Below are 26978 nucleotides of genomic sequence, written 5' to 3' on the forward strand. Positions count from 1 at the left end.
CCCCCATAGTTGACATAAGCTAACATACCCAAACACATATCAAATATAACAAACAAAATTTTGTAAAACAATACTTACCCATGAGGTATACAATGTACTCAGATAGTTTTTTATTGTTTCATATTTTTAAAATGATGGTTACAACCCACAATTTGAAAAGCACTGCTCTAGAGATATTGTTCTTATGGGTTTTTCTTGTTTTTGTTTTTGTTTTTTTACACTCCAACACACCTGAGGGATGTACCACACTGTATATCTACAACAGTGGCTCACTTACCATTTAACCTTAGGGAAACTACCTGACCTCCCTGAGCCTTGGTTTCGTAATCTGTGAAATGGGAACAATAATATCTGGCTAACAGAGTGGTCACAGAAGTTCAATAAGATAATGCATGCTAAGTGCTTAGCAAAGTGACTGGTACAGAGCAAGTATTTAATAAAAGCTGTTCTTTTCATTACTGAGAAATTTGGTGAGGAAAAGAAGGAACTAGGGCAATTCCAGAGGTCAGGACTTATCTCTTTAGGATGGGGAACCATGCTGAAGTTACGATATGGTAGAGTGTAACTGATGACACAAGGTCTAGGTAATGAAGAGGCAGGAATCAAACCAGCTGAGGGCTGAAAGCCCTGGAGCAGTGAGGCATTAAGCGCATCTCTGCTCAGCCTTATCTCCTCCATCACCTTCCTAGAGTCTTAAAAGGGATTCAGAGACCTGAATCTGTCACTAACTCCTTCTCCAATCCCACTCTAACTAGTTCCCTCCTCACACTTCTACGCCCAATACCTGAGTGTGAGTACCAGGCCAGCCAGCAGAGAATAATTAGTTGGCATCAAAGAGCAACACAGGGTCACATGAACAAGAGGTGGCCTCACCTCCTCTGAGCCCACATTCTCAACTTCCCCAGGAGGAAACTCCCTGGCAGTCCAGTGGTTAGGACTCCATGTTTTCACTGCTGTGGCCCGGATTCAGTCCCTGGTTGGGGAACTAAGACCCCGCAAGCCACGCAGTGTGGCCAAAAAAAAAAAAAAGTATTCAACTGCTCCACAAACCAGAGAGAAGGACCAGTGTCTGCCAGTTATCCCTGCCCAAGCACCCCCCAAGACTCCGGGAAGGCACATGGCTCCTTCCGATAAGCGAGGGAAGAAGGCACATCATTTATGGGCAAAAAGTAGGGAATGAGCATCAGAAGCAGGTTGTAAAAAAGGCTTCTTTATTGAGAGCAGCGAGTGTAAAAAAAAAACCAAAACAAACAAACAAACAACAACAACAACAATAAAGGTGTGAGGCAGGGGTGGCCCACTGTCCCATCTCCTCCAGGACCCACCCCTACGTCCCATGCCCTCCCACCCCACACTGCAATTACATACAAAAGCCGCCCACGGTGCATACAAAAAGGGCGGGTTATATAGTGTCAAAAGCTCCTGAAAACTCCTTCATCTGCCAGGCACTTAGGATGAGAAAAGGAGAGAAGGGTGGGTAGGAGGCGCAGGTCTGGGTCAGCGTGCACATGTCCATGGCGGGGGTGGGGGTGGGGGGGGACTCGCTGGCTGGGTCCTCCATGATCCTAGTGCAGACCCCACAGTGGTCCCCAGAGGCCAGAACAATCCAGGACTTGAGTATATTAAGGAAATCCCCTTGAAGCCAGCTCACCTCCAGCCTAGCCCTCCCCCGATGAAGTTGGCAGGTGAGTGGCAGAACTGGACCTGGTGGAAGGGAGGAGACCCAGGCCAGAAATTGGGTTTACCTGAGGCACCCACACTGCCCCTGATGGGGGAAGGGGTGGTAGAGAAAGCTGCCCAGCCCAAAGCCCCAGTCACCCAGTCTGGGTCCAAATCAGCCTCCCCAAGGGCTGAGAGTGAGGAAGAGGAAGAAAGCCCAGGCCCTGCCTGACCTCAGCAGTGCCTGTGGTGCCCGGGCGGGGCCCCTAGGGCCCGAGAGGACCAGGATCTTGCCCATCATGCTGTGGGCACCCCTCAGGAGGTCCTCCCCTGCCCACGCCATCCTGAGGCACAGCCTGCCTGGGCTCCCTCCTCACGGCTTGTTATCCGCGGGGTTGTCTCCCAGGGTGTTGGCGATCTCGCTGAAGGAGGGCCGGTCCTTGGGGCTGAGGGCCCAGCAGCGCTGCATCAGCCGGTAGAGTTTGGAAGGGCAGCCCTCAGGCTGCGGGAGTCTGGCCTTCCCAGCCTGCAAGTCTGCAGAAAGACGGTGGGAAGAGGGTTAGTCAAAATATTTAACCACCTGTCCAATACTCTGTGGAGCCTGCAGTTCCCACAGGCAGCCACGTGAGGGAGACTCTGAGGGACGCTGGCCAGTGTGGATGAGCAAGGATTCAGGGAGTTTATAGAAAGCATCTTGCAAGCAAAGGGGAGGACTCCCCTGATCCCAGCTCTCTCTGGCTGGCGGGGGCAGGGTCCAAGCAGCACAAGAAGCAGCCAATACACAGGGGCTGAAGTGGGGTCAATAGGCAGGCACCAGAGTAGCTGGAGTGAACACTGGGGACAAGGGCTATTTACCAACCAGTATGAAGGTATTTCGGTAATCTAACAAGTGGAGTGGCCATATCCACGTACGTGCTGATACCAGCCCTGAGAGAGGAGGGCGGGGGCTGAACTGGCCCCGGGACCCTGAGCAAGCTCTCCACCTAGAGAACATCTGGAACTGTCTCTCGGAAACAGAGCTGCCTACCTGCCAGCACTTCGTCGTCTGCCTGCCCTCCGTGGGGCATTTCCCCGTGAGTGAACACTTCCCACATCAGCACACCGAAGGCCCAGACATCAGACTTGGTGGAGAAGTCGCCCTCCAGGATGGCCTCAGGGGACATCCAGCGCAGCGGCACCCAGGCCTGGCGGAAGTGGTAGTACTCACTGTGGGACAAGAGGACACACAGGCATGGGGGTAGGGGGGTGAGGGGCACAGCCTGGGATCCCCACCTCATCCCAGGTCTGGGTCTCATACCCAAGCTACAGCCCAGATTTTCTGTATCAAGGCATTCAGGGAAATTGGAAACGTTTTTGCTTAGCAAGGGGTGGGGTGGGGGGGTTGTATACTGGATGAAACCTGGAGGCATCCACATGGGGTCTGACGGTTAAAAAATTCCCTTAAGAATCAGACTTCGCCTAATGTCAATATTTAAAAGCTAATAATCGTACATACTTTCTATATTAGTTTAAAAGTGTGAAAAATCAACACGTTAAATGGAAAGAAATCTTAAAGAGCTTTAGTAGTGATAACCCAATCATGACTAAAGCAACGGTCAGACAAATCAGGGTGAGTCAAAACTGGGATGACTCGAGGGGAAGCTCCCGGAGGCACCAGGTAATGTATATTCCAGCGCGATCTCTGGCTACGGGTGCTGAGCTTTAAGTCTTAGCCTTAAAAATAACTACTGAGTTCAGGAAGTTACAGAGAGAACCATATGAATAGTTAAATTCTATAGAAAACCACATAAAGTGTGACTAGTTACTTTTGAAAAAGGTTTATAATTGTTTTATCACTAGAGAAAATGTGTAAGATGAGGGAGCTGTGGTCCACTGGCTGGGATGCCTACTGCACCCTTGGGAGAGGGTGGGAAGGTTCTGCCCCTCCAGGGGCCTCCAGCTTTGGACTAAGCCCTTTCCCACCCCCCCACCAGCTGTGTCTGCCCTCTGCCCCTCGCCCACTCCACCTGTGCCCCCTACCTGTTGTACACGTCCTTGCTGAGCCCCAGGGCCGACACCTTCACCTGTCTCTGAGCGCTGACCAGGCAGTTTCGAGCGGCCAGGTCCTTGTGCACAAAGCGGTTGTTGGACAGGTGCTCCATTCCCAGGGCCACTTGGGTACACAGAGCCACCTGGAACGAGAAAGGGGGCTGTCAGAGCACATCAGGACTGGGGTACTGGCGGACCGCCCTTGACACAGCTCTTGGTGGGGTCTCAGCACCATTAATGTGATGCTGAAGGAAGCCCCAAAACAAAGGCACAACAGCCTGTTCCCTTCTCTGTAAAATGGGAATAACAGGACCTGCGCCTCCTGGGTTGTTGGAGAACTGAATTGAATGAAATAAAGTTTTCGGCCCCACGCCCATGCACAGCAGGTGCTAGATTGAGTGAGTGGCAGGTGGGGTGGGGAGACCACATAGTGACCATCTGCTGAGTGAAAAATAACTGGGCAGTAAGTATAGCTCACATCTTTATGGGCTGCTCCTTTTTTTTTTTTACTTCAAAGTTACATATTTTCTACTAGTTGCATTTCATAAAAAACAAAATAAACAATCATATATATCTATATATAAAATATATGTGTGAGCGAAGGTAGATAGAGACACACACACACACACACACACACACACACACACACACACAGGTTGCCTCTGAGAAGGGTAGCTGGAGGCCAGAGAGAAAAGGTAGGGAAACTTTTGGTTTACATTTTGGTGTGAACTACATATAGAAAAGTTCATAAAATATGTCTACTTTCACGAATAACTATAACGCCCACACCCAGGTAACAGTCACCAAGTTAAAAAAAGAAACCAATGATAGGCCCCCAGAAGCTCCTCACTGGCTCCTTCCCCATCACAAATTCTCCTCTCTCCTCAAGAGGTAATCACTATCCTGACTTGTATGAAAATAATGTCTTGTCTGTTCTTTACAGTTTTACCGCTGATGCGTATATTCCTAAACAAACAATACAATTCCGTTTTGCCTGTTTTAGAGCCAGATAAGGCTGCAATCATACAAATACGTATATTCCTTTGTGCCTTGATTCTGTCACTTAACATTGCAAGGTTCATCCTTTTTTTGGGATATCATTGTACTGAGTTCTTTCTCATCATAAACACATCATAATTTATTCCTTCTAATGTCAGTGGAAATTTGTTTCCCCCCCCGCCCCCTGCCAGATTTTCACTATTAAGAACAGTGCTGGGCAACTACTGAGCCCACATGCCACAACTACTGAAGCGCCTAGAGCCCGTGCTCCACAACAAGAGAACCCACCACAATGAGAAACCCACGCACCGCAACGAAGAGTAGCCCCCGCTCGCCACAACCAGAGAAAAGCCCGCGTGCGGCAACAAAGACCCAACGCAGCCAAAAATAAAATTAAAAAAAAAAAAAAGAACAGTACTGGGTACTTCCCTGGTGGCACAGTGGTTAGACTCCGAGCTCCCAATGCAGGGGGCCCAGGTTCGATCCCTGGTCAGGGAACTAGATCCTACATGCATGCCACAACTAAGGAGCCCACGTGCCACAACTAAGGAGCTGGCAAGCCTCAACTAAGGAGCCCACAAGCCACAATTAAGGAGCCCACCGGCCACAACTAAGACCCGGCACAACTAAATAAATAAATAAATAAATAAGAGCATGACCTCTCTCTTCCTCCCTCCCTTCCTCCCTCCCTCCCTCTTTAAAAAAAAAAACAGTGCTGTTATGAATGTTCTTATGAGTGTATATATGCATGAGTTTCTCTAAGATACCTTGTGGGGGGTCATGGACTGTGAGTAGCTCTAGCATTACAAAATAATGCAATACTATTTTCCAAAGTGTAAGACAGTTGGGGAGACTTTTCACTGACACCTTTTAAAAGTTTTTGAGCCATGTGAATGTATTACATATAATACATTATATAACATATTAAGTGTAATTATAATTAAGAAATATTAACATTTAAAAAATATACACCAATGCACTGAACGAATATCAACTGAGCATCTACTATACACCACATACAATTGGGTGCTGATGGAATATGACAGGGATGGCAAGACTGGGCTCCTGGTGAGAGGGCAGTCTAGAAGGGAGGTAAGAATTGTACCTGCAGAAGGGTGTCACCAATTGGGGGAAGGTGAGCCATGCCAAACAGAGGTAAAATCGGAGCACCAGGAGAGTGCCTGTAAAGACCAATGGTCCCTATGCCTCCGTCACCTTATCCAATCCTTGGGAGCAACACCAAGGGACACAGGACATGTAGCATTTCCTTGTGTATAAAAACAAGGCAAACAGAAATGCAAAGAGGTCCGCGTGGAAGGTTATTTAACAAGTTACTGGCCAGCTGTGTATTTCTTCCAGCACACAGACTCACTTTCAGGATCCATAAGGGAGAAGCCACCCACCACATACTAAATCACGGAGAGACAAACGTGGCTAAGGACCAGTATCATGGGCGACCAAGAAAATACTAATCAAGACCTGACAAGGTATCATTTGCCACACATCTGATTGCAAAAGGTCAGAAGTCGGCCTGTAACCTACCTCCAATGGTTCAGAAAAATGCATAATAATAATAATATACAGACACAGAGAACAATAAAGCAAATGGGGCAAAACGTAAACAACTGAATCTGGCTAAAGGGTTTGTAGGAGCTCCTTGAACCATTCTTACAGTCTTTTAAGTTTGAAATATCAAAGTGAAACAAACATACACACATACATACACAAGTCAATAAAAAGATTAAAAAAATAACAATAAGTAAGTAAAAGCAGCCTGTGTGTGGACCAATGACAGTATGTCACCGATTAACCAAGATTATGGTTTATCTGATTCTATGTCCCTGAAGTTCAAAAAGGAACAAAGGTGAATGTGAGTGGTAGAAGGGCTGCTCCCACATTACCCAGGGCAAGGAGGAGACCAAGCAGTCAGAGAGAAGGGGGTGGGAACACTTGTTGTGCACCTACTGTGTGCCCGGGCCCTGAGCCAAGCTAGCCGCTCCCCTTCTTGCTCTCTGTGAGGTGGGCTCCTCCTCAGCTTTGCCCACAGTCCCAGCCGAATGCCAAAGCCTGGCTCTTTCCTCAACACTGCAGCCGCCTTTCCTGGGTCACCTCACTGTGGATGGGGGCACAGGAAGGGCTGTCTGCCATCAGTGACCCCAGGGGTGGGGTGCTGGCTGTGGACTGGCCCTTCGGCATCCCTGGCTGGCTCCAAGCAGCTTCACCGGCCTGGCTCCCAGGGTTACGGAAAGGCCAGGAGAGGAGCTGAGTCCAAACACTGGGAGAGGGGTCACTCCAAAAACAGATCTTCTCAGTCTGTGTGCTCTGACCAGTGAGATCCCTGCAGGCCCCACTGCCTCCACTGGAGAGTTGCTAATTGTGGTCACAACCTACTAGTATGGCATAAAACCCATTTAGTGAATCTTAACCAGCACTTTTTTTTTAAAGGAATAGAAAATATCAGAGTGTATCACACGTGGTAAGGATAACTATCATTCATGGAACTTTTTTCATTTTTTAAATATACACGTCTGGGACTTCCCTGGTGGCGCAGTGGTTAAGAATCCACCTGCTAATGCAGGGGACAACGGCTCAAGCCCTGCTCCGGGAAGATCCCACATGCCGAGGAGCAACTAAGTCCGTGTGCCACAACTACTGAGCCTGCGCTCTAGAGCCCGCGAGCCACAACTACTGAGCCCACGTGCCACAACTACTGGAGCCCGTGCGCCTAGAGCCTGTGCTCTGCAACTAGAGAAGCCACCGCAATGAGAAACCCGTGCACCGCAATGAAGAACAGCCACCACTCGTCACAACTAGAGAAAAGCCCGCACGCAGCAACAAAGACCCAACGCAACCAAAAATAAATAAATTAATTTTAAAAAAGTGATACTTTAGAATATTTAAAATAAATAAATAAATATGCACGTCTGTGTTGCATTGTGATGTAAAATGTGCTCTCTTTTCTTTTTCTTTTTTTTGCTACTGTGGGTCTCAGTCAAAAAAGTTTAAAAACAATGGTCTACACCTGCGCTGTCCAAAACAGTAGCCCCCTAGACCCGTGTGGCTATTTCAGTTAATTAAAACTTAATAAAATAAAAAACTCAGCTCCTCCGTCTCTCTAGCCACATGCTAAGTGCTCAGTAGCCACGTGGGGCTGGTGACCACTGCACTGGACAGCACAGGTATGGAATGTTTCCACCACCTATTCTATTCAGTTCTATTAGGCAGCACTGATCCCAACCACAACCAGTCTGGACCCATTACATATCCAACATATCGACTGACACTGCATATGCAGACGGGCTGAACGCGGGCCACTACCAAGAGTTAGGGGAAATCTCATCTTTTTGGTGCATTTTCTTTATCAAAAGTGAAGCCACGGGCTTCCCTGGTGGCGCAGTGGTTGGGAGTCCGCCTGCCGATGCAGGGGACGTGGGTTCGTGCCCCAGTCTGGGAAGATCCCACATGCCGCGGAGCGGCTGGGCCCGTGAGCCATGGCCGCTGAGCCTGTGCGTCCGGAGCCTGTGCTCCACAACGGGTGAGGCCACAACAGTGAGAGGTCCGCCTACAGCAAAAAAAAAAAAAAACGAAACGCCAGGGCATTGTCCAGCCTTGCCCCGTTGTCCGTAAGGGGCAGACAAAGGATTTTGTAACAAGCCCTCATCAGACTTGGCTTTCCCCTCAGCCTGCCCTCTCTGCTCTGGCTCACAAGCTAAACAATCTGCTGCTAGTCATGGGAACAGAAGACAGAGGTCTTGGCCCAGTGACTAACTTGCTATCTTTCCAGAGAAGCAGTGCTTCTGGAAATACTGGCTAAGCGAGGACAGTAAAAGGGAATTCTGTTAACCCAAGCCAGTTAAGTGTTTCCTTACTGCTGGGCAAGCCGCCATCAGATGGCCACGGGATTAATTTTCAAATGCTGTTATAAACACCTGCAGTTTGGTAAAGACCAGATCCACCCCTCCTTTCCAACTTTAACACCCTGGGGGCTCGCCCAAGTTCTGGCTAAGCCACCGTGATGCTTCCCTGCTCTTCCCAAACAGGCTGCTGCTTCCTATCCGGCATCTGACTGCTTAAAGCAAAGCGTTGTCCACCAGGTGTGCTAAGCGGCCCCTGCTCCTGGTCCCATCATTAGCTTGAAGGTGATCCATGGAGAAATCACAGGTTACAGTGCTCCAACTTCAACATCTCCATTATCTTATCAGCTACTCTAACAAGCATCACCTACAATTATGCCACCACCCAGGGCCTGTGTCTTTGATTGCTATCACGATCCCACAGCTACCCTGGAATCCTCCTGAGGCTCCTCCCCGTCCAGGCACAGCGCCCTCATTCCAGCTCTAGCTGGCCAGGGAGCACCCTGCTTACCACTCCACCACCTCCCTTTAAAAACTGAACGTTGAAAAAAAAAAAAAAAAAAAAAAAAAACTGAACGTTGGGCTTCCCTGGTGGCGCAGTGGTTGAGAGACCGCCTGCCAATACAGGGGACAAGGGTTTGTGCCCCAGTCCGGGAAGATCCCACATGCCGCGGAGTGGCTGGGCCCATGAGCCATGGCCGCTGAGCCTGCGCGTCCGGAGCCTGTGCTCCGCAACGGGAGAGGCCACGCCAGTGAGAGGCCCGCGTACCGCAAAAAAAAAAAAAAAAAAAAAAAAAAAACCTGAACGTTTTCTCCTTCTATTCCCCCAGAACCCTAGGAATATAAAGTGGCACAGCAGCTCACTAAATTATTAGCGCCAGAAAGCATCTACAAATTTTAATATAGCTTTCCTAAGAATTTTCATTTTCATGGAATCCCCCAAAAGAAGTGTTTTTCAAACTACTGATCGAGACCCATATGGGTCTGAAAACCAATTTAGTGGGTTAAAAAAAAAAAAGGATAGGATAGGAAATATTAAGTGCATCAAATACAGGGTTGTGAAAGATTAATTTTAGTTGTGTGTGTGTGTATGTGTGTGTTTGCTGGGCCATGATGTAAAATGCATTTTTTTAAATAAATTTATTTATTATTTTTGGCTGCGTTGGAGTCTTCGTTGCTGCGTGCGGGCTTTCTCTAGTTGCGGCGAGCAGGGGCCACTCTTTGTTGCGGTGTGCGGGCTTCTCATTGTGGTGGCTTCTCTGGTTGCGGAGCACAGGCTCTAGGCACAAGGGCTTTAGTAGTTGTGGCTTGCGGGCTCTAGAGCACAGGCTCGGTAGTTGTGGTATACGGGCTTAGTTGCTCTGTGGCATGTAGGATCTTCCTGGACCAGGGCACAAACCCATGTCCCCTGCATTGGCAGGAGGATTCTTAACCACTGCGACACCAGGGAAGCCCTAAAATGCATTTCTTACAGGGGACTTTAACCAAAACCATTACAAAGCCACTATGCTACTCCTGGGCTCCTTAAACCTTAATGAGCTTAAGAATCAGCTGGAGAGCTTGTTTAAAAAATGTGGATCCGGGCTTCCCTGGTGGCGCAGTGGTTGAGAGTCTGCCTGCCGATACAGGGGACACGGGTTCGTGCCCCGGTCCGGGAAGAGCCCACATGCCGTGGAGCGGCTGGGCCCGTGAGCCATGGCCGCTGAGCCTGCGCATCCGGAGCCTCTGCTCCCCAATGGGAGAGGCCACAACAGTGAGAGGCCCGCATACCGCAAAAAAAAAAAAAAAAAAATGCAGATCCTCAGACCCCACTCTCACAGATTCCGCAAGTCTGAGGTACGGTCCATAAACCTCCAATTTTTTTTTAAAGCAATGCCCTTCCCCCACCATCCAATGCAGAATATTGTCCTTGGAGAGTATGAAACCCAACTTACTGCATTTTCCCCATCAAGTTCAAGACACTTGGGCAAAAAAGTGTGGAGAGATCTTCAGCAACAGTGGTGACGGCTCTCAGCCAAAGAGAGTCCCTCGGATCACGTGATGGAAATAACTTCCCGTCACCTGCCTACGCCCCTGTCCCAGCCAAAGCAACATACCTAAACTCCTCTTCTTCCCACCATTCACCTACTTCTTGTCCTTGAGACTTGAACTCGAATGCCTTTCTCTACCAGGAGACCTTCTTTGTTAACCACACTCTCTGTCCACCTAAAGGACGTGGATGTCTTCAACGTCTCTTATTTTATGTCTCTCACTTGCTTTCTGTGTCTTACCTGAAGTCTGTAAGGCACGCGCCATACTCACTTACCCAAGCTCTCCCACTAGATCCTAAGTGCCCCAAGGACAGGCACAGTCTCAATTTTGCATCCCCAAGGGCCCATCATGCCAGATTCACTGGCTCCACGCGTGCCCTGATTTGTGAGCTCTGGGGTCCTGACATCCCACCCAGCTGGAGAAGCACGTCCTGTCCTGTGGCTTTCCACATACAGCCACAGCAGACAATCCTGTGGATTCTCGGAGATGGAGGCAGGGGCACCATGTCAGGAGGCCAGTTCACACGCGGAGGATGAAGCAACACGCTCAGGGCCACGCCCAGCCCCGAAGGCCCCTAGACGCCCAGGCTGCCTGCTGCTCCTCCAGCTCAGCGTCCAAGGCAGGCGACAGAAGTCCTGCTCCAGCGGCCAAGGTGAAGGGCAGCTCTTCTCTCCGAAAGCAACATGGCCACACAAAGGCACTCACAGGCTCCATGACTGGGACAAGTCACCTAATCTCTCTAAACCTTGGCGTCTTCACCCACAACTCGGACAGCGACATGTATCGCAGAGGATCACCGTGATCGCTGAGGTAAGTACTTACACGGGGCCTGGCCCACAGGATGCCTTCAACCAGTGCACTGCTGTTAGGTAACCGCCCCGGGTCCTGGCCCACCTTGGGGGCCTCGACCCGCCCCCGTCCTCACCTTCTGCTTCGTGCTGAGGGGCTGCGACTTCAACTTTTCATCCTTGCTCTTGGAAATCCTCAGGAACTGTTTGAGGTCTCCCTGAGGAAAAGCCAAGCGTCCCTGTCAAGTCAGAGTCCAGCCGGTATCTCCAAAGCATCCAACCCAGCAGGTGCTCACAAGGTACCCGCCCCCGGGGGGATGGTGGGTGGGTGGGGGGGTTGAGGAGCTCTGACCTGAACGCCCAATCCCCAGCCCAGACCCCCTCCCATGGGGAGTGTCCAGTGGGAATTAAAAACTATAGGAAGTGCCTCCTAGAAGCTCTCACGTCGGAAAGGGAGGAGGACGGTCATTGCGGCCCTCAGGGGAGGCCCCAGATGGGCAGGTGAGGAAGCCCCTGCCCTGAGGGAGCCAGGAGAGGAAAACCCCACAGCCCCCAACCCTCCGTCCTCACGGGGTCTTCACGGACCCCAGACAGGAAGGCTGTGTCCTCCAGACATAACGAAGAGGGGACACCAGCGGCAAAAACATGCACAAAGTGCTCACGAGCACTCGCTAACAGAAAGACGAGGGTCACTCCGCCCCCTTCCTGCCCCGAGCTGGGGAGTTTGACAAGCAGCAGCTCGAAGACCAAGGGGATTAGGCCTAGATGGGCGAGGGAATGAAGGGTGAGGGGTGGAGCTGGGCATGCCAAGCAGGGTGGAAAGACAAGGCTAGTGGCTGGGTTAACACTGTCCCTCAAGTGGTGCGGGCTGCAGGGAAAGAAGGAAAGCCAGTTTCTGAGCAGCGGTCAGAGGGAGAAGCCGGAAGAACCTGGGTCTCACCCCCAGACCTGGGGCTGGCAGACGGGGTGCGGGTCAACGAAAGGTGGGTGTCGGAGAGCTGGGGGGACAGGAGGCTGAGCATCTCAAGGTGGTGACAGCAGGTTCCCACGGTGCCCCCCACCCCCCAGGTCAGAGCACTGCCCAGCCCGAGACAAGCAGGGCCCCGGCCAGCAGCATACCAGGTCCACATACTCCAGCACCATGTAGTGGGGCTCGGCCTCCCGGCACAGTCCCAGCAGCCTCACCACGTTGGCGTGGTTCAGCTTCCCAAACATCTCGAACTCCCTCCGGAAGTCCAGCTGCTGCTGCTCGTCCCGGCTCTGCAGGCTCTTCACAAGCACCAGGGTCTCTGGCACCCCCTCTTCCAAGCCCTGCGCCTTTGCCAGGAACACCTCCCCAAACTCGCTCTTCCCTGCGGGCACACGTCTGAGTCGGCCAGCAGCCTTCCCCCGAGCAGAGAAAGCCCCTGACTTGGGAGGCACCTGGCCTGTGTCACACAGCAGGGAGTCTCTCTGCTCCACCCACCTGGACCGGGCGGTGGCCCCAGCTGTGTGGGTGACCCTGAGCAAACCACTTCCCCTTCTGCCCTGGGCCTGGCAGTTGCTAACAGTGAAATAAAGGGGTCAGATTAATGGTACTTTCTAGAGGGTGGTCTGTATGAGAATTTCAGGTCATTCACCATAAATAGATCTTAGTTCTACATTCTAACCTATGCTCAGAAAACATTTAACTAGCACAGATCCGTAACTTTCAGAGTCATTCCTAAAACAAAGCTAACTTTAGTTGATTTCTTTTTAAAGGTGAGGGAGAGTCAATCTAAATAAAACATCAAGTGAATAATACACAGGAATGACAAAATCTGTGGAGGTGGGTGTGGACAACAGGTGGGGGACACACTGGACCGGGCCTCTCCAAAGCTCCCTCCATTTCTGATGTTCTGGGCCTCAGGGACTCCAGAGCCACCAGCCCTGGCGCAGCCCCAAGACAGACCAGAGCCTGTAGTTAAGCAGGGGTGATGATGGCCAAGGCAACACACCCAGTGTGGTGATGGGCTGCAGGCTGGCCCGAGGGAAGTGCATCTTGTCACTTGTGCTGTGGCGTTTGTTGGTGGCCACGGAGCTGGAGCCCAAGCTGGTCAAGGCCACTTCCTCTTGGATCTCTGCTGAGGGCTGTCCGTTCTGCAGAGGGCCACCTGGGAAGAAGGGGCAGGGAGGGTGTCAGGATAAGACCTGACACTCTGGCCACCATGGCGGGGACTGCAGTTCTTTTCCACAATCTCCCACTTCCACCAAAGGGGTCCAATTCTGGGGTCCCACACAAAATCCACACACAATCCAACCGATGAACTGATGGGGCTGGGGCGAGGGAGACAGGCATCCCTTAGGGTATGACCACTTATTGACACAGCCGATTACAACTTTTGAAATGGAAAAAACTGCACAAGTCTTATCTGAGTCAATGGTCCCTGGACAGCATGGTGACATAAGGGTTTTTGCTTTCATAGGGTCTCCTGCAGGCACAAAGGGAAAATCACAACAAGGGAAACCCAGGCCCTGCTCCTGAACTCCTAAACTGAGAGGGGAGACCCAGCAATGTCCCCAGGGGGCTCCCAGTCGGAGGAGAGAATGGCAGGAGGAGGGAAACAGGCAGACAGATCGCCCCTGGGGAATCTCAAAGACTAATGGGGGGAGACAAGGTGTGCAAAGAAACATGAACACACATACTTAAATTATGTCTGTGGTTTCGAACTGCAGGGAGAAGGCAGGGAAACGTAGGAGGCTGGCCCAAGAGGCTCCAACGAGCAAGATGTAAGCCAGGTTGCGCAGAAGCCAAGGCCCAGGGAATCGGCCAACTCCAGGCTTCCAGCTGGGATTGGGGCAGGGGGGCGGCGGGGGAAGGGGAGGGGGGCGGTGCAGAGCGGCTCTGCTCTGGCTCCAGCAGTTCCCTCCAGCGCCACAGCGCTGTCCTCCGTGGCCACGGGAGGGCGCTCAGCACCTGCGCACAGCACCACCTCCCTCTTCCTGGGCCTCCCTCCTCCAGGGCCCCTCACCGTTGAGGCACTCCATCTCTGGCTCCTCGCCCTCCGGCTGCTTCTGAAGCCGCTTGGCCTTGCAGCGCTTCTTGCAGTAGAACATGAGGCCCAGCACGGCAATGATGTAGGCCACGGCGGCGCCCACCGACAGCCCAATAGTCTGGATCATCTTGTAAGGTGGAGGGCTGCCCAGGCCCTCCGACTCCTCCAGCACCGGCTTGTCTGAGAGACATACAGATAGGTGTGAGCAGGGGCCGCTGAAGCAAGCCCAGCCCTACTTCTCTACTGGCTGCTCCCTACTGCACACATAAGACAACCTCCCAGACACTTGGCCTGACCAAGCCAGAGCGACCCAGGGAGGGTTACCACCAGCAATGGCATCAACAAGGGCCAGGTCCTCAGGGCCCCACCAAGGCCAGAGGGAGCTCTGCAGGAGTTGAGGCCAGTGATTCCCAAGCTGGCTCTGCATCTGGACACGAGGCCGGGGACACATCTAAGAGGCACATCTGTCGGCCCCACCACAAACCCACACTGTTTGCTAACAAGCTTCCTTAATGACTTAACATCATGAGTCAGGCTCTGAAGAGCTGCATCTGGGAACTTTTGGTTTAGAATCCCAGTCATCGCCCAGCACAGAGTGGTTCTTCAAGAAAAGTATTGGTAGGGACTTCCCTGGCGGTCCAGTGGTTAGGGCTCTGCACTTCCACTGCAGGGGGCATGGGTTCAATCCCTGGTCAGGGAACTAAGACCTTTCATGTGCGGCATGGCCAAAAAAAAAAAATTAAAAAAAGAGAAACGTATTTGCAGAAGGGATCTTCTAGTCTAGGGGCTTTCAGTGGCCTCGGGTCCCATGGAGAAAGAGGTGCCTGGAGGGAGAGAGGCCCAAGGGGGAGGCCATGCAGGATTCCCCAACTCTCACACACACCCAGTGGCTTCAACCAAGGAGGCTGTCACTTCACCTTACTCATTTAAAGTTCCACATAAAACTTTGTCTAGAAAACCAGTTCTGCTGCTAAACCAAAAAAAGTTTGAAACCTCTCATTTAAACCACGCCCACCTTACAGACAGAGAAAAAAGCCCCTGGGGAGGAAATAACACCTGCAAGGGCACAGAGGTGGTTAACAAGAGAGGCCAGACCCAAACCCCAAGTCCCTGACCCTAGTCAGGGTGTTTCACCTGACACACCATCCTCTCTGGGCCTCCAGGGTAAAGGAAACTTGTGCTGCTGCTTCCTGGCCTGATCCCCTCCCTGCCCACCCAGGGACCTGTAGGGAGACCTGGGAGGAAGCATTTTAGGACAAGGGCACCATCCCCTGACTTCCCCGGAACAGGCACACACCCACTAGCTGTGGAATGTTTAAGGGAGAGCCCAGGTCCAGGCAAGGAACCTGAGACTGATGGTGAGGTGGCCTGGTGGAGGGGACACAGCTGAATGCCCGCGCCCACCGCAAAAATGGTTTCGTGCCTTCTGTGTACAGGGGCCGATGAGCACAAGGATGAGAAAGAAGTGAGGTGCCCCCACTTCCTGTGCAGGACACCCCTCCGGGTCCCATACCCACGACATAAAGGGGGGCCTCCGTGTGCTTGATGTTGCAGCTGTTGCCCGCGATGCAGGTGTAGCGGCCCGAGTCCTCGGGGGCAACATCGTGGATCACCAGGGAGCCGTTCTGGAAGATGTGCATCCTGCCAGGAGAGAAGTCACAGCGTTGCCCACCAGGCCAGCTCCAGGGAGACTGGGCTGCAGGAGAGGCAGGGTGGGTGTGGGAAGGAGACAGCCTACCTGGGTCCCAGCTTGGTGGGGTCCAGGATACGGTCTTTGCCCTTCCACTGAATGAGTGGCTTGGGGTCCCCCTGGGCCTCGCACCGCAGCAGGGCCGTGTGGCCCTGGTACACGGTCGTGCGCTCCGGCTCCACCTTGAAGGTGATGAACACTGGATGGGAAGAGCCCGGTGAGGGGCAGGGAGCACTGAGCAAAGGGGCTGGCGGGGTGCAGGCAGCTGCCCCACAGGGCCCGCCAGCCCCAGCCCCAGCCCCCTGCACGGTCGCACCTGCCACGGTGAGCTGGACGTGGGCACGGATCTGGCCCTGCAGCCCATTGGAGGCGATGCAAGTGTAGTTGCCGGCATCATTGCGGGTCACCCTGGCGAAGTGCAAGGTCCCAGCGTTGTCCGTCACCCACTCTGGAAGGCTGCTCCCATCTACAGGGGCAACATTGGGGAATGATGGGATGGACCAGAGTCCCATGAGTGGCCAGCAAAGCCCTCAGTCACTCGCCTCTACTGAAAAACACGGCATCGCTCCTGGCTATTCACAGACAAGATCCAAACGCCTGAGCCAGGCATTGGGAGTCCCTATTACTTACTCCTTTTCTAATTTTTCAGTCTCACGTCCTTCTACTGCCCTGTATAACGTTCCACTTCCACCAAACCGGACTTCTGGTTGGGCTTGGAATGTGCCTTGCTCTCACCCTCACTGCCTGTCACTCTCCACTCCTAGAACTCATTCCTGCTCTTTGCCATCGTCCCACCCATTCTGAGTTCCACCCCCCACAGACAGCTCCCCCAGACACCTGAGCAGAGACAGCCCACTTGCTGCTCAGAATCTACAACCCCCCTCTCTCTCACTGTTAATGGGAATGTAAAAACCTTTTAAAAAACAATTTGGCCATTCGCATCAAGGGTTGTAATAATGTGCATACCCTTTTATACATAATTATTCCATTTCTGGGAATCTTTCCCAAACGAAATAAACCCAAGTCCAGAAAAAACTCTGCCTCAAGATGTTTATTGCAGCAATAAAAAGACAGAGAGAGAGAGAGAGAGAGAGAAAGAGGCAGAGAAAGGGAGGGAGGAAGGGAGGGTGGTTAACAACCCAAATGTCCAACATTTAGGGGATATTTAAGTAAATTACAGTGAATCCAATCATTGGAATATTATTGCAATCATCAAAACCAATGTTTATGTACAAAACCACGGGGAAATGCTTGATAATGTTAAGTAAAAAAAGATAAAATTACATACAGTTATCTGCATCTTCTATTTCTATAGTAAGCATGACTCAACTCATGGAAGTATAATAAGTGAAAATTATATGTACAGTAAAACTGCTATGTAAAAACAAAAAGATGTACACACAAAAAGGTACACACCCAGAGATGACTGATGGTGGGATTATGCATTATTTTCTGCCAAAATTTTCTAAAGGATTACTTTTACATTGGAAAGGATGACTATTTTGAAAAGAGGGAAAGGACTTTACGGCCCTGTCTGGACCAATCCAATCATTTGTTGCCTTGAGTCGTCTTATATGTTGTTTAATGCTGTAACCTGACCTCTTTTGTGTCTGGCTTTTTTTTTTCTAACTGGACCATAAATCGGCCCCTACATTTCTTGTCTATCCCAAAGTTTTGGGCACTCAGCTCGTCCTCAGACAGGCATACATCTGACCAGTGGACTGCCTGCTGCCCCCACCCCATGCTCACACAGTACCCACCTGCCCGGACCCACTTAATAGTGGGCTTCTCTCGGCCTGTGGCTGAGCAGGGAACCGTGGCCTCCTTGTCAAACTCCATGCACTGCTGCGGCCGGGGCGGTGGTGTGAACTTGAGCTTTTCTGTTTCAGTAGCAGAAAAGGGGAGGAATTGAGGCGGCAGGCCTGAAGATTCTGGACGCTGCTGCTCCCTCCCTGGTCCTCTCCTGCCCAGGAGGCCAGGCGCCAGCTCACCCAGCACTTGGACGCGGGCCTGGGCCTCGATGCTGCCAGCGGGGGTGCTGCTCACGCAGCGGTACCACGTCCCGTCGTACACCTCCACGCTGTTGATGCGCAAGGTCCCGTTCTTGAAGACCTCGAACCGCGAGTCCTGCAGCACAGAAGATGTGCCTGAGAGCAGGTCTCGGCCTACCCCCCACCATCATCTCCCTGGGGGACAGCCTCGGGGTGGGGGGAAGCGAGCCTTGGAGGTGAGCACAGAGGACTCCGTGTCCCCGCCCCACCCCCCCAGCAGTAATCCCCGTTCTCACCTCCGAGATGAGCATCTGGTTTCTGTACCAGGAGACTGTGGGTTTGGGTGTGGCCTGGGTCAGGCAATGCAAGTAGCCTGGCTTGCCCTCCTCCAGCTGGCTGTCTTGGGGCTTCTCCAGCCACGTGGGCACAGCTTAGAGGGACAGGGAGGAAACAGAAGGTTGACCAACCCATCTACAAAACCAACAGATCCAATCCCAAGAAATTCTAATACCCTCCCCCCCAACCCCGGCCCTGAGTTTAGAAACCCTTGTCTGCTCCGGCAATAACTGCAGCCATGACCCCTTAGTGAAGGCCCATGTGCCGGTACCTTTTGAACATTATCCTAGCTAATGATCACAATATACCCCCCAGGTATTTATTTTTATACCCATTTTATAGGTAAGACAACAGAGGTTCAAAGAAGTAATGGTGATTTATTAATCCATGATAGAGAGAGGATTGAAAACTCTGGTCTGCATGACTCCAAAATCCTTGCTTTCTTTATTACACCATAACGTTCCGAGGCTCGGTCCCTGAATCTCTGTTCCGTTTTAGCCATGCTCATCCCCTGAATGATCTCATCCAGTCCACGGCCTTCAGTACCATCCAAGTGGATGAGTCCCAACAGCCTGGCTCCTGGCCTCCCCCCAATGAACTTCAGACCTGCAAATCCTACCGGCGTTTCCAACTGGATATCTAATAGGCACTTCAGGCTTTATACGTGCAAAAGAGAATGCTCAATTTCTCCCCAAACCTGCTCATCACAGTTTTCTCTATCTCAGTAAATAGCACCACTATCCAGCCAACTGTATAAGCCAAAAACTTAGTTGACTTCTCTCTCTACGGCTCCCCCCGCCATCACATTCATTCTATACAAACCTCATCTACCTCAGCTCTAAAATGTATCCTAACTTTCACCACCTCCCACCTCCACCGCTACCACCTCTGTTCAAGCCCCTTAAACACCTCCCCTAGACGATTACAGTCATCTATTAACTGGTTTCCTGTTTAGACTCTTGCCCCTAACAGTCTAGTCTTCTCAGAATAGCCAGAGTCACCTTTTGAAAATGTCACTCTCACACTCAGTCCCTGCAAGGACTTCTCATCCTCTGACTTGGTGGGGCAGACTTTGCAAAGGTGGCTTTAAACAGTCCTCCCATCTCTTGCTTCTCTTTGTAATGTGGCGTTGCCACTTTCCCAACAAGAGGCAGGGTCTATTTCTCTACTGCCTGGAATCTGGGTGGCCTGAGACTTGCCCGGTCCAATAGAATATAGTGGACAATGTCTAAGCTAATGCCTTGAGAAGGCTTGCAGCATCCAGTTTTGCACTCTTGGAACCCAGCCTCCACGTGAGAAGCCTGAGCTAGTCTGTTGGAGTGGCTGTGTGGAAGGGAACCAAGGCACCCTGGTCGATATCCTCCCTCAACTGCCAGACTGAGCGAGGCACCTGAGGGAGGACATCAGGGAACAGCCAGCCACCAGCTGACGTACCAGCTGCCGCCAACAGCACATGGAGCTGAACCATACCCACAGAATCAATCATGAGCAAATCGGTGGCTATTGTTTCATGTTTTGGACTGGTTTGTTACACAGCAGTAGCTAACTGGTACACTTGTATTACAAACCAAAGTCCTTACCATGTTCTTACAAAGCTTCATATGATCTAATCTCTGCCTCTCAGACAACCTCAACCACACTCACCATCACTTATTCAACACAAGCCACACAGGCTACTGCTGTCCCTTCAATTTACAAGCCCAGTTCTTGCTCAGGGCCCGTCCACATGGTTCCCTCTTTAATTTAAGCATCAGCTCAAATACCACCTTCTAAAGAAGCCTTCTCTAAACTCCCCCTGGCCCTCATGCCATCTCTCTGTCACTTACCCTATTTGATTTTTCTTCATGGCTCTGCTGCCACCTAAAATCATATATTTGTTCATTCAATTGTTTTCCTTGCTTGCTTTGTTGCTATTAGACTACGAGCTCCACAAGGGGAAGGATTTTTGTCTGCTTTGTTCATTGCTGCATTCCCAGTACTGGGAGCAGTGCCCAGCACAAAGAAGGCACTCGATAAAGCTGTTGATGGAATGCAGGGATGGAGTCCTTCCTCCTCCGAACTGTACCCACTACCCCTTCGCACCAGTCCAGCCCTGCGTGCGTCACGCACTCTCTCTAATTCCACAGGTCTTCTCAGGGAGCAGTGCAGGCACAGGGCACTGTTGGTGCCTGTCAAAAGACTGATCAAAGCCAGCACTCCCACCTCCAGCACGCATATGCCTCACTTGGAGCATATGCTGAACACTCTTTGTCTGGGCCCACCCCCAGAGAGGCCGGGGGCAGGAGATGTGGAGTGTGGTCCCAGATTCTGTATTTTTAAAAGCATCCCCGGGACTTCCCTGGTGGCACAGTGCTTAAGAATCCGCCTGCCAATGCAGGGGACATGGGTTCGATCCTGGTCCAGGAAGATGCCACATGCCGCGGAACAACTAAGCCCATGAGCCACAACTACTGAGCCCACGTGCCACACTACTGAAGCCCGCATGCCTAGAGCCCGTGCTCTGCAACAAGAGAAGTCACCACAATGAGAAGCCTGCACACCACAATGAAGAGTAGCCCCTGCTCACTGCAACTAGAGAAAGCCCGCAAACAGTAACGAAGTAACAAAGATCCAACGCAGCCAAAAATAATTAAAAATAAATAAATAAATAAAATGCAAAATTAAAAAATAATAATAAAAAAATAAAAGCGTCCCCAATGAAACAGGTGAACAACAGACCCCGACTGGAGAAAGGCTGATCATGGCTGCTTGCATTTGTCTGCACGTCGCTGTGGAAGTGTCCTGAGCGCATGTTACCTGGATGCTGCAGCTTCCCACCCGAACCAGGTACCTGAGCACGAAAGTGCATGTCTCCTAGGTTTTAGTATCTTAATGGGAATAATACCATCACAACTTCCAAGTGTACAAAGCTCTTTTCATGTTTGAAATCTTTTTGAATTTTTGCAATTTACCTACTTGGAAAGATGTAGAGGTAAATGGAAGAAGCAGGTTGCAAAATGGTATGTGTGTGTGTATGAATTTGTCTCGGATATCCTTTTAAATTATCATAAACGTTTGACACAGGCATGGTATAAATAAATAAATCTCTATGCCTGTAGCAAGGGTATATAGGTCTTTATCATTTATTTCACAAGTCATATGTTCACTGTAGAAATTTGGAAAGTATAACAACAAATAAAATAATTACTACCTATAACTCTGACACATCACCTTCCCCAAAAAGAAAAGGAAAGATCTTTTTTATCTACTTCACTGATCTTTCTGGCCATCTAGTAGGGAAGGTAGTGAGTTATTAAGCCCTATTTTATGGATGAGGAAACTGACGCCTGGCAAGGCAGGTGACTTTCTACCCGTGGTCATTCCATGCACTGGGGACGGAGTGGGACCTGGGTCTCAAGACTCCCACTCTGTTGCTTTGTCCTCTGCAGCCAGAGGACCACTTTTCTGGCACCACAACCTCTGTGCCTGACTCGCCACTGTCCACTCCAATATCACCTCCCAACGGCTGACTGGTTCCCAAGCCGGCAGGGCTCAGAGCTGAGGCAGGGCCTCAGGTGAGCACCAGGGAAGCCTCTATCCATCACACCCAGAGCCCAAGACCTCCTGGGACCTGGGCTCCCCTCCTCGCCTCGCCCTTCAGGGCAAAGGTGCTCACTGGCCACGGTGATGTTGACATCCTGTCTCCGCCAACCAGCCAGGTTGGCTGCATGGCAGGTATAGACACCAGCATCGCTCTCGGCAGTGCTGGCAAATACCAGCTCATGGCCCTGCTGGTAGACTCTGCCGTGGGCAGGCAGACGGGCTCCCGCGTGCTCCCACCACACACTGGGCTCCGGCAGACCCTGGGGGGGTGGGCAGGCCACACGCTCCTCGCTGCCAGCTGTGAACACCCGTGGCTCAAATGGTGGCATATCTTCAATCTCTGCAGGGATGGGAGCAGACAGCCTGGTTACTGTGGGGCCCAGGGTACCTGACGTTCTCCCGCAGCAAGCCTTGCCCTTTCCAGCACGAGCCCTCCCCGTGACCTTCAGCATTTCCTCTTCCAAGCCCAGCATCCTCTTCCTCCCTCTGCCCTCCAAGCTGCTCTGAGTGGAAACAGGAGCCTAAATCTCTACGTGCCCACAACGTTGAAGGCGGCTCCCACCTCGGCACCCCAGACCCAGGGACCCACCTGCCAGGTGGAGAGTGGCCTCCAGGATGACAGGAGGGCCCCTCTGGCCCTGGCCTACGCAGCGGTAGACCCCTGCATTGCGCGGCCGGACCTGGGTCAGCAGCAGGGACCCGTTGGCAAACACCGTGGCTCTGCGGACGTGCGGGGGGCTGTGGAGGGGAGAGAGTGCTCTTTGAAAGGAGTGGCCCACAGGCCTTCTTCTGGAGGGCGGCCAGTGGAACCCCATCCTGCACAGGTCAGATATGCAGGAAGGAATCAACCAGGAACAGGGCAGAGAGAAGGAAGCCAACACGCCACTCTGGTGTGTGCGTGTGTGCCTGTGTGTGCACGTGTGTGCGTGCGCTTGTCCGCGTGTATGTGGAGGTGTGTATTCTAATTACAAGAGACGCAGCTTTGGGGCAGCCAGGCGAGCAGCAGTGCAAGTGGGAGGCAGCAAGCAATCAATGTGGAGACAGTGTCAAGATACGCCTGCTGGTAAAGCAGCAACTCCAGCACCAGAAGTCCCTCAGACGCACCAGACGGACTACTGATGATGTCCTCAGGGCTGCAGCCAGGCGGGATCCCAGCCCACAGCCTAGGGAGCCACACCTCCAAAGGACCATGGCCACACCTGACACCACACAGGTGGTGTGGTCTCTGCTCTCATAGGGCCTGGATGAGGACAGAAGTCCCTATAGAGGGCCTGACACCTCCCGGCACCTTCTAGTAATGTCTGCTTCTTCCAAAAAATGTGCGTGTGCGTGCATGTGTGTGAGTAAGGTATCCTTGCCCTCCAGGACCTTCCTGTGCAGACTGTGATCCCCCAGGTCCCCTGTGTCCCTCCACCCTTGGGTCTCTACCCCCCATCCCAGAGGACCCATGTGGGCAGAAGGGGAGGAGAGAAAGTAGCAGAGCCATCGCTGGCTCACACAGTGTGTCTGCGGGAACTGGAAAAAGATGCCCTTCCTGGAGACCCTTCCCTTTGTTGGAATCATTTTGTAACAGGAAGACATTCTACTGCCATCTGCTGGAAAGTCAAAGTAATACACGTATAGATCTATGATGTCTGCGATAAGAACTTCATTCCCTTTTAGAGAACCATACACAACTTCTATCACCATACTGGAAAGCTGCTGCCAGATGCCTTACCGGCTGCGGTTAGTGATGGGAGTCTCATCCTCAAAGACCCACTGCAGGCTCGGGGGCGGGTGGGCTGAGAACTGACAGTGGAACATGGCCTCCTCATTCCTTGCCACTACCACGTCCTGGGGGGCCAGTACCACCCTGGCAAAGCTCTCATCTGGGGTGAGGGAGGCACAGACACATGAGCAGGCAAGGTGGGGAGGCCCCTCCCCCATCCCCAACTCACCTTCTCCATCCCTGCCCCAGGCTCACCAGCAATGCTCAAGGTGAAGTTCTGACTGCTGCAGGCCTGGCCAAAGGCATTGTGGGCACAGCAGGAGTAGATGCCACTGTGCTCAGGGCCGGCTGGCCGGAGGGTCAGGTTCTTCTCCTTACTGCTGACCGTGTGGTTGCTCTGACCATCAGACAGGGCGCTCCCATCTTGGAACCACTGATAGGTGGGCCTGAGGGGCCGAGGGGGTCAGTAGCAGGGGGGCAGGGGGGTCTCAGGTGGCCGGCAGGGAGGGCCAGAATCAGAGGGTCAGGGCTAGACCCCTCAGTTTACAAATGGGGAAACTGAGGCCTGGAGAGGGACCGTGACTTGCACAGAGGCACACAATTCAGGGGCAGAATCTGGCTGAGATTCTAGATTTCACAGCTCCCAGAATCCAGGATCACTCCACAGCACAAGGCTGCCCCTTCTCTGGTGACCAGGGCCCAGTGTGGAGCAGCATGGGGCAGGGGCGGTGGCAGAGTCCACAGTTTGGGGAGACAGCTCTTGACATCAGTCCAGAATAACCCTTTCCCTCCCCACCCTCAGTGTCTCCTTACCGAGGGTGCCCGTCAATGTGACAACGCAACATGACCTGGGTCTGTGGCTGGATCTCGGCTTCCGAGGCTGGATGCTTCAGGACCACGGGACCGGACTCAATCCCTGGAGCAGAGGCCATGGTTGCAGAGTGAGGGGCGGGGCAGAGCAAGAGTGAGAGAGCAGAGGAGGAGGACAAGCAGGAAACGATGGAACCTGGAGGCTCTGCAGCCGAGGGACACTGGGGCACACTGCCTCACTGCTCCTGCCATTTGCAAAAGTATCTGGCAGATCAATGGGTTCAAGACTTGAAGGGGAAAAAAAATAAGTTCTGGAAAAATTAAAACTTTTTAACTTCCTCTTATCCACACAAGCAGAGAGCTGACCCCAACTGCATTCTCCCTGCCCCATTCAACTGGAAATGGGAGAAGCTGAGGCAAAGGAGGAGTCCCGCAGGGCTCGGGAGTTGAGGGTCTAGAGGGAGGGGGCGGGCACAGCTCCCGGCTCTCACATTTGATGTTGAAGGAGGCGTTGGCACTGCGGGCCTCCTCTCCGGTGGCATCATCCCGCGCCACGCACTGGAAGGCTCCCGAGTCCTGCAGCCGGTCCACAGCTGCGAAGCTCAGGCTGCTGCCCTGGGCGAAGCGCCGTTCGGTGTCCTGGACTGGGGCCCCATCCAGCAGCCAGTACACGTGCACTGGGCCTGGGGCCTCGACCTCACAGCGGAGCAGCGCCCGGCGCCCCTGCAGCGCATCCTGGGAGGATGGCTCCTTGATGAAGACAATGGTTGCCTGGGCACCTGCAGATGGGGAACACGGGAGAGGCAGGGTCAGGGGGAGCTGCAGCCACTGTTCTAACACAGGTCACCCACTGTCCTGTGCACAGGAGACGTCCAGTAAGTGCAGGTGAGAAGGATCATTAGACCACAATTGCCAAGTGTCCACTGAGGAACGTTTACACTGTGCTGGGTGCTCCGCAGGATACAAAGATGCGGTACCCTCCAGGACGCTAGTCTGGAGGCGGACCCAGGATAAGGCAAAGCTCGTGCCAAATGAATGCTGTGGGCAGTCGGTGCCTCTAGAACACCGAAGAGGGAGGGAGCCCCAAGGGCTAGGGGAAGGAGGGGATTAATGCCACATGGGACACTCCCTAGAGGAAGAGGGCCTTGGAGCTACGGGACCAGATCACAGGAAATGCCAGACCAAGGAGCGGGGAACATCAGCAAGCAACCCTCCCACCATCTTCAGAATGCAGGACACTGAGCAAAGTTAAATCATGATCCAAAGAGCTTCTTGGAAGGATTGCTGGCACTCACATACCCGCTGAGGGTCCAGCATCAGAGCTGGCCACAGGTCAGGGAGGCGGCTCTGAATCGCATCCACAGACCACTCTGCAGCCCAGCATTCCCCAGGGGCGTCTTTGGGAGAACCCATCCCATCACAGGAGAAGCCAATATTCTCTTGAACTGGCATTATTCCCAAAGACATGCCAGGGCCACCCCCACGTCCTTCTCTCCATCCTTAAGGATCCGTCTGTGGCCAAGGCTGGCTCTTCTGTGCTAGGTGAGAGGTGAGCTAAGTGGTCCCAGGTTTTCACCTGAATCCACTCCTCCTCCTGCATGGCTACAGTTCAGCTCTGGCAGGGGTCAGGGGGGCACCCTCGGAGGAAGGGGCCCTGCAATCAAAGGTGGAACTGTAGCCAAACAAAGGGGAGAGTGAAGAGCCTGTGCAGAGTGGCAGATGGGCTGGGGAGGCGGAGGGCAGGGCCACGCAGGTGGCATAGTTACCAAGCCAGGAATAATACACCGGGCTTTGTTCCTGGTCCGTGTGGGCGCCCTGCAGAGGCCCAGAGCTGCAGAGCCCGGGACACCAGCCGCCTGGGGAGTTTGGCAGGTGGGGGGGGGGGGGCGGTGATGGCACAGAGGAGGATGCGTTACCCCTCCAGGAAGAAGGAACAGGCCACCTGGGGCTGCTACGTGAAGAAGCAGGCTCTGCCTCTGGCCAAACTGGGCCCAGTAAGGGCCGGAAGGAAGAGGCTAATGGGGTTCTGCCCATCCCATCCCAAACCACTGGAGACTGATCTTGGCCCAAAGAGCACCCTTCCCAGTCCCTGGGCGGAGCCGGGGGAGGGGGGTGTTGGTTCTTTAGGGCACAAGAACCTGTCTCCTCATAAAGTCAGTTTCAAGACAAGTTCAGGATCCCCCAGGGCTGGGGCCAGAGGAGGGGCTGACCCGATGTTGGTCTGCTTCCCAGCGTTCCAGAGGGGCCGGCCCGCAAGACACACAGAGCTGAAAGGGGCTGGGAGCTCCCGCATTACTTCTCATTGGGTTCCTGCTGGCTCTCTGGATGGGACAATTCTCCACCACGCTGGGCTACCCCACCCACTGTGCAAGTTAGCAAATCTGCACCCAGTCACCCTAACAGCCCAAACAACCCCGCTCAGTTCCAATATCTGCACAGGAGTGCGGTCCTGCCCCCGCTGAGCAACATGGTACAACCCTGTGTAGTA

At 52.7% G+C, this 26978-nt stretch overlaps 1 protein-coding gene across 1 annotated transcript; it reads right to left on the reverse strand.

The window, feature by feature from the left end:
- Nucleotides 1-1101: 1101 nt before the first annotated feature.
- PTK7 (protein tyrosine kinase 7 (inactive)) lies at nt 1102-25064 on the reverse strand. The gene is made up of 19 exons (XM_060021631.2): nt 24982-25064; nt 24494-24596; nt 23936-24126; nt 23690-23840; nt 22562-22710; nt 22046-22312; nt 18351-18484; nt 18055-18190; nt 17824-17943; nt 16380-16529; nt 16112-16262; nt 15887-16014; nt 14350-14553; nt 13336-13491; nt 12479-12711; nt 11497-11577; nt 3679-3830; nt 2687-2865; nt 1102-2193 (listed from the first exon to the last, which is right to left on the reverse strand). The coding sequence occupies exons 2-19, from the start codon at nt 24523-24525 to the stop codon at nt 2033-2035; spliced, it is 2775 nt and encodes a 924-aa protein (XP_059877614.2). The 5' UTR covers nt 24526-24596; nt 24982-25064; the 3' UTR covers nt 1102-2032.
- Nucleotides 25065-26978: the final 1914 nt, after the last annotated feature.

This window comes from Delphinus delphis, chromosome 10 (assembly GCF_949987515.2).
Source record: "Delphinus delphis chromosome 10, mDelDel1.2, whole genome shotgun sequence".
In the NCBI taxonomy this organism is placed as follows: domain Eukaryota; kingdom Metazoa; phylum Chordata; class Mammalia; order Artiodactyla; family Delphinidae; genus Delphinus; species Delphinus delphis.